The sequence below is a fragment of the Symphodus melops genome, assembly GCF_947650265.1.
Source record: "Symphodus melops genome assembly, chromosome: 8".
NCBI classification, from domain to species: Eukaryota; Metazoa; Chordata; class Actinopteri; order Labriformes; family Labridae; genus Symphodus; species Symphodus melops.
In genome coordinates this window covers 2,419,881-2,435,903 of record NC_136698.1, presented here as the reverse complement: position 1 = coordinate 2,435,903, position 16,023 = coordinate 2,419,881, and the positions used below count along the sequence as shown (strand labels likewise).

General features: G+C 43.2%; 1 protein-coding gene across 1 annotated transcript; it reads left to right on the top strand.

Annotated features, from left to right (window-relative positions):
• Positions 1-1,331: 1,331 nt before the first annotated feature.
• Positions 1,332-15,927, top strand: fnbp1l (formin binding protein 1-like). The gene is made up of 13 exons (XM_079351187.1): positions 1,332-1,414; positions 2,414-2,521; positions 4,049-4,177; positions 4,513-4,659; positions 4,867-5,097; positions 6,165-6,320; positions 8,812-8,921; positions 9,413-9,545; positions 9,639-9,733; positions 9,848-10,023; positions 10,120-10,157; positions 10,888-11,008; positions 12,459-15,927. The coding sequence occupies exons 1-13, from the start codon at positions 1,406-1,408 to the stop codon at positions 12,464-12,466; spliced, it is 1,461 nt and encodes a 486-aa protein (XP_079207313.1). The 5' UTR covers positions 1,332-1,405; the 3' UTR covers positions 12,467-15,927.
• Positions 15,928-16,023: the final 96 nt, after the last annotated feature.

Below are 16,023 nucleotides of genomic sequence, written 5' to 3'. Positions count from 1 at the left end.
GGAAGAACAGCGCCCTCTTCTTGTTTCACGCTGTAACAGCATGACACTCTGGATCTTGCTTTTTGATCGTTCATTTCATTAATTGACGCACAAGGACTACGTCCAGCGTCTTCAGACATTTTGCTCTTAAACATTGAAATCCGGCTTAAATGTTGATTCAGATTCAACTTTATTGTCTTTACGTCCAGGTACAAAACAACGAGACGTAGTCCATGTTCTCGCCAGAAGTGAGCCAGAATAGAAAGTTATCTGAACCGCATTAAAGTCAGACTTCTCTCCGGAGGCTGTGATTGGTGCTCGCGCCCCGTGTTCAGAGGCTGAAGTCCTTCCAAGCAGGCGGCCCGGGTTCAAATCCGACCTGCGGCTTCCTTCCTCTATCTCCTCAGTTTCCAACTCTGCCCCACCGTCCTATCTCTGAATAATTCAGTACACAAAGCTTTGAAACAAAAATGTCACTCCTAATTGAGGATTTCATCTTTTTGAGAGTTGAGTGTTTTTAAGATGAAATAATTCAAAGTGTCCGTCTTTGCCTCTCAGTAAAATCAGATTTCTAAAAGTATTCTCCCTTTATGTTTGCAAGACAACAACGACGTGTCTATGAAGCTGTTTTCCTGTGAATGGAAGGCCTCAGAGATAAAACACTTCCTTTGCTTTTCTTTGATAGAAAAGGTTATTTAAAAAAAAAATGCAAATATTAGACCACAGAGTGGAAGCTCTTCTTAAAAACACCGGATACTGAAACAACTCCAGTTTGCATTTCAGCTCGTTCTTGACGTTTGATAGCATGTTGTTTTAAAAGAGTACACTCTCTGTTCTGTGAGTGATCAGCATCATATCTAACAGAACCAAAGCTTTGAAAAACAAACAGGTCAGAAACCTGATGCTGCTGGTTACATAGAGGGAACTCGACTTGAAGATTTGCTGACAGTTTGACTCCATTTTCTGCTTATTAAAAACAACAAACGACTCAGTATTGTGATTCTCTGACTTCAGCTTCTGGTATCAAAAGTCGGTATCATTAGATTTTCACTCGAATGTTACGTCATGCTCGTCCAATCAGCTCCAACGCAACGTAGGTTTTCCATGTCGTGTCTGCTGAACGACGTGCTCCTCTGAGTCAGACAGAGAGCGTTCACTTCTGTAATGACGTCACGTTGATTTTACGGCCTCAGTCACAGGACTCTTGTTAATCTGTGACTGTGGCCTCAGAGCTCTTCTCCTCCAGGTGGAGAGTTAATGTGGATGATCTAAGTCATGGTGTGTACATGTGTATGAAAGTGTTTCTGTTCACGATATTTCTGTGTCTTCTCCCGTGTCTGTGTTTGTGTGTTTGTGTGTGGTGTACGAGCAGCATCTACAGGAGGGCAGGAAGGCCCAGCAGTATTTGGATCATTGCTGGAAACAGATGGACAATGTAAGTGTGGAGGGAGAGAAGAAGTTCAACGTACATGTTCTGGTCTGGGAGGCCCAGCTGTGCTCGTCTCCTGTTTGTTTTTTAAGGAATGAAAGAAATGCTAAACAAAGGTCAGGACAAATCCACTTTTAACCCTTTACTCCACACGGCGGAGTTTAGTGCATTACAAACTTTCATACCAATAAAATGAGAATAAGCAGACAGGCTGCTCATCACAACGTTACGCTACAAAAAGCTTCAAATATAAATGTTTAAGGGTTTAAAGTCATAAGATATAAAAACTTTAAATCATGAAAAACACATTAAACGTTCGTGTTGTCTTACTGGAAACAGATCTTTTTGAAGGTCTCCGTCTCCTCTCAGAATCGACAATTTCCCTCGGGATCAATAAAGTATCTATCTATCTATCTATCTATCTATCTATAGGTTTTTAATCTGGGTGGACTCCTGACTTTCAATCAACTAACATTCATTTGGAATTTCTGATTTCACATTTCTGATTTCTGTTCTTTAAAGAATAAAAAATCCTGAAATTCAAGCAGAGTCAGGAAACGCTAGCTGATAAAAGTGCGTTCTTTGGAGGGGATTAAAAAGAGATCGCTGACTCGTACTCGACCTCGATTTAGATTTACGATGAAGGCATCTCCACTCTTCCTCTCGTCCTTTTGTTTGAGTCGTATGTGACGCAAAGTGTTTCAATATGTGCTCTGCGTGTCTTTAACGTGAGTGTTCAGTGACTGGACTGTCTCACATATTCACAGTGTTTCCTTTAATACTAATGTCATCCAGATGGGCTGGCAGGAAGTAAACCATCTCTCCCCGTGTGATTCGTCTCCCTCATTCATTCATTTTGGGTTTTTTTTTGATTGTCTGTGAACTCTTTGAAAAGACTGGATCTAGAGAAAGTGATGACGTAGTGAAAAAAGGGACACAGACTCTTCTTTGTGGGGTTTTTTTGTTTGACTTTCTTCTTCCTTGTTTGTTTCTTTTTTTTTTAAGAGTAAAAGGAAGTTCGAGAGAGAGTGCAAAGAAGCGGAGAAGAAATCGCAGATCACCTTTGATCGGTTAGATAACGACATCAACGCCACCAAATCTGAGGTGGAGAAGGTAAGGAGAAATGATTCATTGTTGTCTCAGGTGATAAAGTCTCCTCAACTTCCTTTTTCATGAATCAGTGAGAACACCAGCTTGTTTACTTTCAGTCCAGAGATGACTGACGCATCTTTAAATGTGCGACATTTTACACATAAAAACCTTCTATGACTGGACCGGGCCTTTCTCTACGTCAGTCTATGAAAATGACCCGGTCTTTATTTAAGGCAGGCGTCAATACGAGGCGGGCCTTTAAAAGGAGGACCGTGCAGGTTTTTGATCCAGTAGATGAGCTCCAGCATGAAACCAAAACAAAGTGCAGTTTGTTCTCTCCTGCTGCCATCACAAACCGTTCAGCACCAGCCCAGAGGAAACGTTTTAAATAATAGTTTTAAATAAACTTTGCTCCTCCTTCTTTGATGGATTTTAAAAAAAGTTAAAAAAAAGCAGCAATCGAGTAAACAGAGCATTGGGGAATGTTTTGTTGAATGTTTACTATACCTGCCTTAGGACTACGGATAAAAATTAGCTATATGCTAACTCCGGCATCTTTAGATTTCTGCTTTATGCTGACATGCCGATGAATATGAATTGTCTTAATTCAAATAAATAAATGAAACGAAAAAGGACTCAATCCGGACGTTTGATCAAGCATTCAGGAGCCTCAGACTTCAGGTCCTTCTGGAGGAGCCACCTGCAGCCTGCAGCTCAGACTTCTGCTTAGCACAGAGCCAAATGATCTGAAGACATTCACGTGACATCCCAATAAGCAGTGAGTTGACGATGTTACTCTTAAGGAGTGTCGTCTGTAAATGTCTCTCTTGGAGGGTCTGAGGTTCATCGCTGGAGGAGAGCGGAGGCTTCACGCTGGCGCTCGAGGGCGACATCTACCGGAGGAAAAAGTCGCCTCGTGTTCTCCCTGTAAAACACCTCGCGGCCAAATCTGAACGTAAAAGTTCCACAACACGATAACAGAATCACTCATTGGACTCAAAGTCAGCACAATGTGTAATTGAAGCCTATAAAATTACGCTGGAGCTCCTCTTTTCCCCCCCCGAACACACACACTGTATAATTTGACTGGGTGGATTAAGTTCAAGCTTGTCGGAAAATAAACCATCGAGAGGTTAAAACTCAACTCATTTTTAGACGGCTGTTTATATAACGTTTAAAGAAACACGTATAATTACTGAGTAGTCAAATAAAAGGAGATGTTTTTAGAAATAGGGCTGATTTGTTATTTATTTGCCTGTTTCGACAAGAAGATGGAATTTCTCATTTTTGTCATTATAGCAGCAAACTCATACTTTACCTTTTTAAAGACGTTTAAAGGTTGTTAAAAGGCGTCCATATTGAAACATTTGCAGCCAACTACTTCCCCGGGAATTTATTTTTTTCCTACATCATTTATCTGAAGCTCTGCATCCCACCCGTTAGAGAGTCGGAGACATTCACAAATCAGAAAATGACCTTTGATTTGGGGCTGAAATAACCTGACCTGACAGCGGCTCTAACGTTTGTGCTCGTGTCCGTGTCGTTCAGGCCAAAGCCCAGTTCTACCTGCGGACCCACATGGCTGACGAGAGTAAAAACGAGTACGCTGCTCAACTCCAGAACTTCAACGCAGAGCAGTGGAAACATTTCAACAACTCCATACCGCACATCTTCAAGGTAAATCTTCACGCACGTTTATGGTCTTGACCACCACGGGGTCACTGTTCTATGATGTGTGATGCATTCATGCAGCAGGCGTTTATGCAAAGTGTACACATGTTTGTATTTATCCTGCAGACAAAGATGTTTTCAGATGTTTTTCATAAAAAAAAAAAAAAAAAGGCAGATATTTTGGGGTCTGCAGTCGCTCAGTCTAAAGAGACTTGGGTTGGGAGCTGGAGGGTCTCTGTACGGACCCTGCCGTGGAAGTTGGTCTGGCAGCTGAAGAGGTGCCAGGTCACTTCTCAAGTACTGCCGAGGTGCCCTTCAGCAAGTTTGCTGCTGTTTTACAGAATCTGCAGGCCATGGACGAGCGTCGGACGGTGAAGCTCGGGGAAACGTACCGGAGTTTCGCTGAAGCTGAGCGGAGAGTCCTTCCCATCGTCTCCAAATGTCTCGAGGGAATGGTCTCTGCTGCCAAAGCTGTTGACGAGCGAAAGGTAGGAAGAAGAAAGGAAGACGGATGTTCGGTCTCTCTCTCTCTCTCTCTCTCTCTCTCTCTGTCTCTGTCTCTGTCTCTCTCTCTCTCTGTCTCTGTCTCTGTCTCTCTCTCTGTCTCTCTCTCTCTCTCTCTGTCTCTCTCTCTCTCTCTCTCTCTCTCTCTCTCTCTCTCTCCTCATATTCATGTTCTCCTCTCTTCTACGCAGGACTCGGCCATCGTGGTGGAGTCATTTAAGTCGGGCTTCGACCCTCCAGGAGACTTCCCCTTCGAGGACTACAGTCAGAACCTGAGCAGGACGGGTTCAGACGGGACCATCAGCAGCACACCCAAAGCAGAGAAAGACAGAGACGGGGGCCCGGGGCCACGACCCGACCTCAAACAGCATCCCATGAACAGAACAAAGAACAAGCTGTGGCTGTTTGGGAAGAAACCAAAGGTACCAGAAGAGTTAACTGTGCTGAGTCTCGGTCAGAGTTAGGGGATTTATGTTTATAGCTGATTTATTCGTCATCATATAAAATCATTTTAACACTCTTATTATCCTCAGTGCTGCAGGAAATCCCCACCATGCCACCAAATATCAGCGTCATGAATCACATCCTGACTTCTTCATTTCAATCCCTGCTGTCTATTCCACAAACACAAACTGTTCACATTATTTATTCATGACTTCCTCTGACCCACATAACACGCTCCCTCCTTGGACCTTGGCCCCTCTTCATAAAGAGCCGATCAATCATTGACTCTCTGCTCTCGGTGTGTGTTACCTCTCACTGTCCTGAGTGTGTGTCGATGGATTGGACACGTAGCAGCACGCGGCTGAAAACGTGCTGCTTGCAAATCTTAGTGTATTTCTTTCTAACATGAAGTAATCAAGCTTCAACAGATGAGGATCCAAGTGAAAAAAAAAAAAGTCATTTCCTAAACGCTAAATGCTCTTTGTGGACTGGACGCACACACCGACAGGTCATTGTCCCACATGCTGGATGTGAACTTAAAGAGCACAGAAGGAAAATCATGAACATGAACAAACTTCATCTGATTTTTTTTTTTTTTTTTTTTTAAAAGCCACAAGGATGTTTCACCATCTTACCTCACGTTTACTCCGTTCTATTTTTTTATTTCAATGTTAATTAATCAACGAGGAAAGACAGATGTTCTCATGAAGCACCTTTCATACAGAGAGCAATCCAAACAGCTTAACGCTGTAAAAACATTAAGCAGACATTCACTTACGAGTCAACTTTGGAGCCGTAAAAGTTCTCCGACTCTGTGATGGAAAGTCAAACATGACTCACTCGTGTGACTCTTTTATGACTCGGTGGAATTATGTCGGTAATAAATCTGAAAGCAGGCCGAAGAAGTCGAACGAGAGAAAGCCGACTTTCAGACGTCTTCCCCAGAGCTAGAAATGATCAAACACAAATCTAAAGAATGTGTCATCCTGACCTCTTCCTGTTGTTGTTGTTTTTTTTTTCTACCTCTCTCCCTGCTTCCCGTCAGTCCCCTTCCTCGTCCCCTCCTCCACCTCCATCATCATCATCATCATCATCATCCTCCCGTCCCCGGTTCAGCTCTGACCGAGTGAGCCACTATCTGTCTGAGATAAAAACTACAGTACCCAGAATCCCCCAGAATTTGAGGGTCCTGAGGAGAGGGGTGAGACAGGACGTTAGTGAAGTGTTTGTTTTTCTTCAGGTTGACTTCATTTTGGTTTCCTCTGCCGGGCGTCTGCACGTCTGTTCCCAGCTCTGATGTGATAAACGCATAGATTTGAATCCAACAGAACCTGCAGACGCCGTGTCTTCTTTTGGCTCTGGTTGTTTCTCCTCTTCCCTCATTCGTTCTCTCTATTTCTGCTGTTTTTTTTGTGGGATTGTTTTTCTCTCTTTTTTTGTTTATCAGACAGATTTGTGCTCCAGTCACTGAAGCTTGAGGATCGCTGATAAGTGATGGTGTGTGTTTGTGTGTGTTTGCTGGTTGCAGTGTCGTGTTGGGGAGCTGTGTCCTGATGTTGTTCCTGTTTGCAGTGTGTTTAAACGTGCTTTTGTGTGACTCTTCTAACAGTGTCTGAATGATTGTTCAGGTTTCACACTCTTTTAACACAAACATGATAATAACACCAGCCAACGCTTTCATTGGCTTTTTGCTTCTCTCAGCTGTGATTAGCAGCTTTTTTCTATCTGATAAAAAAAAACAGCTCGATGTCGACTTTTTAGTTTGACGAGTAACAAATTGTCCAGGTATGTTTACACACACACAAAAGGAAAAGGCAGGGTCGGTCGTTTTCTCCAGATTTATGTTGAAACTGTCTTTAGGTCCTGACAGAAATGAATAACTCGTGTGCTCTGAAACAAAGGAACAAAGTAAATCCATCATCTGTAGCAGCCGTCAGCCTGTCAAAACTTTGACGCACTCGGTTCGATTTTAATGAACCAATCACAGCCTCCCTGCGTGCTCTCTACACCATGCATGCACAAGTCCGCACTCAGAGCATGAGCTGCAGTCCGCTTGTGGACCAACTCTGTGCCTGTAAGTGAGGGGGCGTGGCTTCAGAGGGAGCGCACAGGGAATGCTACTTTTAAAATCCTGCTCGTTTTTGAAAATGACCGACCCGGCCTTTGAGAGAGAGAGAGAGAGAGAGAGAGAGAGAGGTGGAGAGAGGAGGGGGATGACATACATCAAGGTTGGATTCAATCCCATGGTCAATGTAATGATAACTGTAGCCTCCGTACATGGAGCAGGGACATCACTCAATTTGATCTCAACCCACCAGAGAGCGAACAATGAGGATGATCCGGACCTGCTCTTATTTACGACTGTTATTATTCAACAGTAAACAAATCACTTAGTGACTGTTCTGTGATGATGATCAAAGTACAGTCAGGCCGGTGTACAGGAAGTTATTACACACACGTGTGTGTTTTCATGTTGACCGACCGGCTCATGTGTGGCTATTTTTTTTTTTCATAATGACATCTAACCAGCTTCCTTGTTTGTCTTTTTTTTTTTGTTACTGTTAATGGTTAATGCGTCAGTGGTCGGTAAAGATGGTAAGTGTGTGTGTGTGTGTGTGTGTGTGTGTATACACAAAGTAGTTGAGAAGAGACCCCGACATGTAGCTGTAGCTGTTCCTCACCATGTAACGCTCCTCATAGAGTCCAGAAACACAAAGCCTGTCCTGGTTAGTTTACCCTCCTGCCCTTCTTGTAGCTTTCATACTCTCCACACACGCGCTGCCCCAAGCGCGCACACACACACATCCAGTTCCTCTGCATTAGCTCACTTCAATGCTGTTTAGTTTAACATCAACATCGACACTGTCCCAGAAAGAGAAATGCCTACAGAGCAAGTGTCCAATTATCCAGATATTTACTATCCTTTTTATTTAGCACCAATAAAAACGTGATGTGACTAATCTCGCCACAAGGTCATAAACTTTTAACCTTCAGTGTTTCTGAGACGTTCAGTCCTTTTGAATGTTGAGCATTAATACTAAAGGGGATTGTTTGTTTATTTATTTTTTTATGATCCAGTCCTTCCTCCGATCGTTTCAGCAAGGCTGTCGTGCTAAAAAGTTTTAGTTTCTGTAAAGTTTGTCATCATGTTAAAGGCTCAAATTCACTTTCTTTTCAGCCATGTGTACGTAAACAGCCTGCGTTACGTTAACGATCTTGCGTTTGTTTATTCTGCGTGTTACTGGAGGATTCCTCCAGAGGGAGCAACACTTAAACCGGCCGCATAAATCACCAAAGAAGAGATTTTCTGTCGCCAGCTAATTTTGGCACAAATGTTAGTTTGTCGCGTCATTTGACAAAGTTGAGTTTACAAATTTACAAATTTACAAATCAAATCGCAACGCTGTTCTCAGTGCAGCTCTGCACTCCTCCTAGTGGTTATATGCATATCACATCTCGTGGACATGCAGTGTGAATATCTGAGGACGTGCACAGCCAACAAGTCAACACAGGAAACACAAGTTTACTCAGGACTTCAGGCAGCAGAGGCTCAGTACACCCTCCACCTCAAAGATACATAGATAAAATTCCCTTTCCTGGTGTTTTATCTTCCTGGGATCGCTTCTTCTCTGCGCTTTATTCCGAGTCGGCATGTCGTTTGAGAAGTCTGCCTTCTGTTTTGTCTCCGTCAGGCTCCGTCTCTGGAAGACTTCAGTCACTTACCGCCCGAGCAGAGGAGGAAGAGGCTGCAGGCCAGGATCGATGAACTCAACAAAGAGCTCCAGAAAGAGATGGATCAGAGGTATTTCATCACATCTCCTCTCTTTTAATGTGCACGGTGACCTCTAAGACCTTCCAAAACTAAGTTACAAATAATAAAGAGGCCTGACTCCACCCTGTGCAGACGCAGACAGGCTGAGGCCGCTGTGGAGATTTGATCAGAGTAAACCTTCGAGGGGGGGGGGGGGGTTTCTTGATCTAATAAAAGTCATCATTTTAAATTCAGAAAACGTGGAACTGGTCTTCAAGTTTAAGTTTGCAGTTTAAAGCCTCAAAACTTTTTCTCAAATTTCAGTGAATATTTCTTTGGAAGCCAAGAATAAACGATCTGAGTGACTTCTATTCAGGGTTTGCACGCCTTACATCCATTACTGTGTGTCTGCAGAGCTTTAAGGAAGTAAAGATGCATCAAATCTCTTGTACATGGTTCTAAACTCTGAGACAAACAACCGGCCTGTTATGGAATCAATCCCATCAAATCCATCGGTGTGTGTGTGTGTGTTTGTCTTTCAGAGACGCCCTGAACAAAATGAAGGATGTGTACGAGAAGAATCCTCAGATGGGAGACCCGAGCAGCCTTCAGCCCAAAATATCTGAAACCATATGTAACATGGAGAAGCTGCGCTCGGAGATCCACAAGAACGAGGTACGAAAGGGAGGCCCTCTTTTACGTCTACGTGGAGCGTGTTGTGATGGACGTTTTATTAACGTTTTATTATCTGCTTTCTGCTGCTGTCAGAATTGGTTATCTGAGGTGGAGGGGAAGCAGAGCTCAAGAGGAGACAGAAGACACAGCGCTGACAACCATCATCACGCTCCTCAAGGCCGAGAGAGGTAAACAGACGCACAGAGAGAGAGAGAGAGAGAAGACTGCTCAGCCCGAGCACACTGAAAACATTAAGAAGCACACACACACAGAGTCAGACTAAGCTGCTTATGTCCTCTCAGTCCTGAAGGCAGCTACACCGACGACACCAGTCAGGAGCATCACACGCCTCACCACCGGCCCAAAAGTCCTCCATCCGGACGCCCAAACGCCGACCCGCACGAGTTTGACGACGAGTTCGACGATGATGACCCGCTGCCCGTCATCGGACACTGCAAAGCACTCTACTCCTTCGATGGTGAGGACCAATTTCACAGACATTATTAATCGATCATAATAGTCCGAGAAGGAGGTCGAGGTCAAACACTAACCTCGCTGTTGTCCTCACTCTTAGGTCAGAACGAGGGGACGCTGGTGATGGCAGAGGACGAGGTAATGCTCACTTCTTATTGGTCGTTCAGTTGAGGAAATGTTTTTTAGTCCTAGCTTTCAGATGAACGCACACGAGCTGAAGTTTATTCAGATAAAATCCAACACACACAAAAATACTTTCAGCATTTAAATTAGTGCTAAACTTCAAATAATTTCACACTAAAGAGACTGTAGGAAAGATGGAGGACCTGACAGCACACAAAAAGTGAAGCCAAAACATTTGGAGCTTCCTCTGCTGACATTTCATAAGCTCCGCCTCCTCCATGTTGACATTTGGGTCAAACTGAGAAATCATTATACTTGTACGATGCTTTTTTTTCTCGAACCTAATTCATAGTTGTTATCAAGCTGGTTGAAGCTAAAGTGTTCACTTCCCCCTCACGTTTAGTTGTAATGTTCGATGTCGTGACGTTCCTCTTCAGACGTAGGAACACAGACGACACCACTTCACCCCTAAAGTCCAGTTTGATGGACTGGTGGGAGGGCTCTGATCAAAATAAGTTACAAAGTCAGTAAAGTGGCTGTCCTGCTCGTGGACGCAGACGCAGTCCCTCTGTCTTGGACACGAAGCGCGCTTCATGTTGTATTTGTGCGTTTTGCTAACCGTGCTCCGGTTCTGGTTAGTGAGGGGTATATTGGCTTCATCTTCGTACAAGGGGAGGAGGTGGAGAGGTGTTGTCCGTCTGTATACGCAGTCACGATTCTTAACCAACACGCTCCTCTCCTGCAGGTGTTGTACATCATCGAGGAGGATAAAGGCGACGGCTGGACGAGGGCGAGGAAGCAGAGCGGCGAGGAAGGCTACGTCCCCACCTCCTACGTAGACATCACCCTGGAGAAAAACAGCAAAGGTGCTGTCACCTACATCTGAGCTTACATGGCTGTCCTCTCATCCGTCTGTCGTCCTCTGTTTGTCCTGTCCCTCTCATTATAACACTACGAAAGGAAGAGAGAGAGAGAGAGAGAGAGAGACACTGCATCTGAACACCTGCATGGACATTCATCTTTTCCTTTTCCTCTCTTTCCACCCCGCCTCTCTCTTATTCATTCGTCCTTCTTCTTTAATATCTGTCGGACTGATTCAGAGGTGAGTGTTTGAGCTGAAAGACGAACAGGATGTTTGATTGTGTTCGAATGACGAGTGTTTTATTGTGTGTGTGTATATATTCGGCATTTCTGAGTGTGTGTGTGTGTGTGTGTGTGTGTTGGAACGACGTCTCCTCTGCTGTTTTGAGCCCCGTGTTAAGGGCGACACCACTTCTTCATCGATCAAAGTGTTTTAGATTGTTTTAATGTAATATAAGAGACACACTTTGTTTTATTTGATCTGTTTTGATTTGGATGTTTTTTTCCTCCTTCTTTGTTTTTAATCGGAGACGTTTGAAACTCTCACGTGTCGACATCATTTAAAGCTGTTCTGATTTTCATTTCTGTTTGTGATTTTTTTTTTTTATTCTGTTACCTGTGCCATCACACTAAAGATGGGATTAAACTCACAAAGGTTTGTCCTGTTTCAGCCTTCTAAATCAAGAATACTCTGCAGAAAGTTTCCCCTTCATTTAAAGGAGGCTGCAGCTCTCTCACTCATCGTGGGTTTTATTGTCTTTGAATCATTATCCGACTGTTCTTGGTCAAAGTGAGGTCAGGATTAAACACTTTAATCGAGTCTTTACTCGAGGGAGGAGTCGAGTCATGCTCCATGGATCCCAGCTGTCCTGATCAGCACGCTGCCACAGTAGATCTGAAAGTCGTCTGGTCGTCTTGTTTTTGATTTCTTACGAGGTTTTCCATCACACGTCTCTGACTGCAGCAGCATACCGAAGAGAGAAAAACATACCAGACTGACTCAAACATCCAATCCATGAGGCGAAAGTTTTGATAGGTGCTCAGACATTTAGCATGGCATGATTAATACATATCTCATTTTAAAACAGCTGCGGTCATGTTTGATTAACGCTGACGTGATTGGCAGCTTATAAAATCTGTTGGACATTAGAAGGAACGCAGCATCAACGCTCTTCCACATTGGCTTGACCTTTCATAGCCACGAGCTGCGTCCACTCCTCGAATACATTTTATTATTAGACGACCTGATAAAGACGTAGACAGAAGCGGGAGTTCATAGAGTGAAGCATCCGCACCTCAATGGAAAACCTCAGCTTCTTTAAACAGAAAGAAAAAACACGAAGCAGCTTCTCCTCAACAATGCGTCATCATAAAAATCACCGCTCAACCTCAACAGTGTTTGTTTCTCTGCGTCTTGTAGTAACGTACTCTCTCTCCCCCTCTATGTGACCGCAGGTTCCTGAGGGCTGCAGGGTGGCCGGGCCATTTGATTGGCTGGTGGAGGGGCTCACGCTGAAGGCTGATTATTGGTGGTGGGAGGGTGGTGACAAAGAAAGAAAGAGAGAGAGAGTAATGAGAGGACTGAGAGGGAGATGAAGCTGGGTGGGAGGCGGGTTTGCACGTCTGCATGCTCACTCATTCATAATCAGCAAAGCATTCTGGGATACTAGGGAAGAGTATCGAGGAGAGTAGATGATCTCAAAAAAGCAAAAAAAAAAAAAAAACAGATTAATATAACTGAATTTGGAAGAGTCCAAATGTGTCCTGCAGGAGTTTCTCCTACTTAATGCAGCCTTTCAAAATGGCGTCTTCTCTGCATCCATCTGCTGAAGTTTGACGCAGAAAAAAAGGAACATCTGTTAAGATTTCCTGAAATCAACTTTTGGTAGTTCCTCAACCATTTGTTTTAAAACTCAGGACACCATCACATTTTTTAAGGGTCAGATTAGATTTTTTTGCTACTAACAAAATCATTGTTGCTCTGCTCCAACTCATTTCTTTCATCATCATCTGTGCTCTGTTGGTGATGTCTGCCTGCCTGCCTGAGCCACTCTGCTCCTCATGCCTGCCCTCACCATCTTACAGTCGCATGTACCGAACATGATCATGGTGTCTGTGACTCTAACTACAAAGTGTGTGTGTGTGTGTGTGTGTGTGTGTGTGTGCGCGTGTGCGAGTGTTGAATGTCATGGTGAGTGTGTTAAAATAAAAAAAGTCCAGCATGAGAATGATTTTCTGTCTGTGCGTTGAATGTTTGTCAAACAGCTTGTGGGTAAAATCAGAGCAGAGAGCAGCACTGTCAGGTGAAAACAGGATCTCTCTACCACTCTTTCTTTCCCCACCTTCCTCTCCTCTTCTTCCTCCGTTGTAATTCCCCCAGTCGACCAGCAGGTGGAGACCTTCCCTCACCAAACACCAGCTCAGCGAGCGCAGGACTGACCCCGCTTTAATCAACACCACCAAAACATGAAGAGGAACTTCGGACTATGCCTTAAAAAAAAAAATCACGTCGTTTTACTGTGGAGGGATTATTCCAAACATGTCTGTGTGACTGCATTTCCCATCAGCCACCTGGGCTCAGCTCTACCAGCCCTCTTATGGACTCTACATCTTACATGAATACGTTTTTTCTTACATTTTAATCAGTTTGTTATTGTGAATGTGACGACGCACGCTCGCATGTATCACTTACACATACTCGCAGGTACGGAAAGCCAAACAGGACAAACATGACGCCTGCGTGTTTAGCTTTTCCATGCACGTGCAAATGTGGTTTTGAACCCATTTCCAAAGAAGTTGGGACGGTGTGTCATGCCTTTTCAAAGAGAGTGACGTGCAGTAAAGTAGCTGCAGGACGGATTCTAACCCGGGTCGTCCGCTTCGAGGCGGACACCTTTTATTTGCATGTTACACAACGTCCCAACTTTTCTGGGGGGGTGCAGCTGTACGTCTGTGTGTGTTACATGCGGGTTGTTTGTCATTACCGTTGAATGATTTGTACATATTAACATCGTAATGTCATGCTGAATGTGTTTCCATGGTGATTGTTTTTTTTTATATAGGTTTGTTTGATTGACACAAGGTTTGAGTTAAACTGACGCACTTTGCCCTGAAGTACTACAGCATTTGAATCGGATCGATTTGAATGAATGAAGTGTGTGTGTGTGTGTGTGTGTGTGTGTGTGTGTTGTCGGCTGAGACGAAGAGGAAGAGTGAACTTTACGAATGTCGCAAAAAGAAGAAGAAAAAACAGCTCCAGAAATTCTCTCTTTAAATCCTTTTGATACTGTTTTTTGTAACTCTGCTCGTGAAGCATGATTTTATACGTCTGTGTCCCTCTGGTGATTGTTTTTTTTCTTCGGTAGACGAGCAGAACATCAACACATCTCAAGTCCAGGCTACACTTCATTTTCATGCTATTTAAGACACACAAAAAAATGCCACTAAAGACTCTGCGTTTGTAGATCCAAACAGCAGGTGGCAGCACCTTTGCTGTGTCTGTGTTTCTAAGAACAAGCTGTGAAATGTACAGAATGATGCTGTAGGTGTTGTTACTTGAACTAACCATGATACCCCACCTTTCTTCTTCCTCTGTCATCCATCGTTTTGCAACAGAAAACTGACCCGTGCTGTTTTTAATTCAGATTTAACAGTTTGGTTCATTTTACTTGAGGATGCAAAGATGAGACTTGTAAACGTGCACACGGTTCAATCAAAGCTTTTCTGACTATGTGGTCAATCCAACAAGTTGCTTTTAGTTTTGAACTGAAATAAGAGATTCATGGGGTGAAGTATTTTATAGGTTAGAGTGAATTTTAATTCTGTGTTTTATCAATCACACCTGCATCTGCATCATGGTTTTGTGACAGCAAGTTCATCTCGGGGTTTTCTTGAGAATCTTTTTTTTTTTTTTTTTTGCATCATCAATTAATTGTTTATTACTACTTTAATATAAGCATTTGAAAAAAAAAGCAAACAATGCCTATCAAATGTTTTTATGTCTTCCAATGCAAGTTTTCTTCAACAGATATTCCAAACCCAAAGACTTTTATCAACCTTAACATGGGAAATGCAAATCCTCACTTTAAAGGGAGGATCTCCCTTTGAATGAGCTGAAAGTTGTTTTTAGAAAAACAAAAGCACTGAAACGGGCTCGTTAAATGTGCATGCAGATATGTTGGAAGTGATGCTGATGAGGGTTGAGGTTGTTGTCAGTATGGCTTTTCTTACGGACACTTTGCCGACGGTACACTCCAATTTTTCCATTTTCTCATCAGATTTTCTTCCTTCTGGTCGGCCTATTCGGAGTGTAATGTCCCTTTAATCAAAAGAAATGATGTCAGTACTAACCCAGGCTTTTAAAACTCACATAAATGTTTGATTCAGTTCCTGTAATATTCATGTAAAAACTGTGAGCCGAGTATGTAAAAGCCGCTGTGATGTAGTTCTGAATATTATGCAAAAAACAACAACAACAAATGTTTCATCTTTAAGTTCTCAGACTGTTGTGACTGTGGTGCCGTTTAACCAACCAGCAGAATACAGAAAAAAAACTAACAAAAAAACAGACCACTTCTTCTTTTACATCCCTCTTATTTTGAAAAACTTGTGTTTCCTGTGGGGAAAACAAAAACCCTGTACAGATGCTCTCCAGCTGTTAACCTGGAGACAACCTGTTTTTAAATCACAGTGAATAAAAACATGAGCAGGTACGGCGTGACGTCACCACCACGTCACGTCAAGTCGGGTGTTTTTACCATGTTGTGTATGTTGTAAGAATAATAACCAATGGCAGTACTTCCCCCCCCCCCATCATGTCGTACACATCTTTTTACTTTGAATGTTGTCAGACACTTTTTGAACAAAAAGTTGATTTTTCTTCTTTCCTCTGAGATATCATTCTAATAAAATAAGCAGCAATGAAGAGTGGAGTGGTTTTTGTGTGTGTGTTCAGTTTTGTGGTGCAGGAACCAGAGAATTGAGGATGGATAGATAGATAGATAGATAGATAGATAGATAG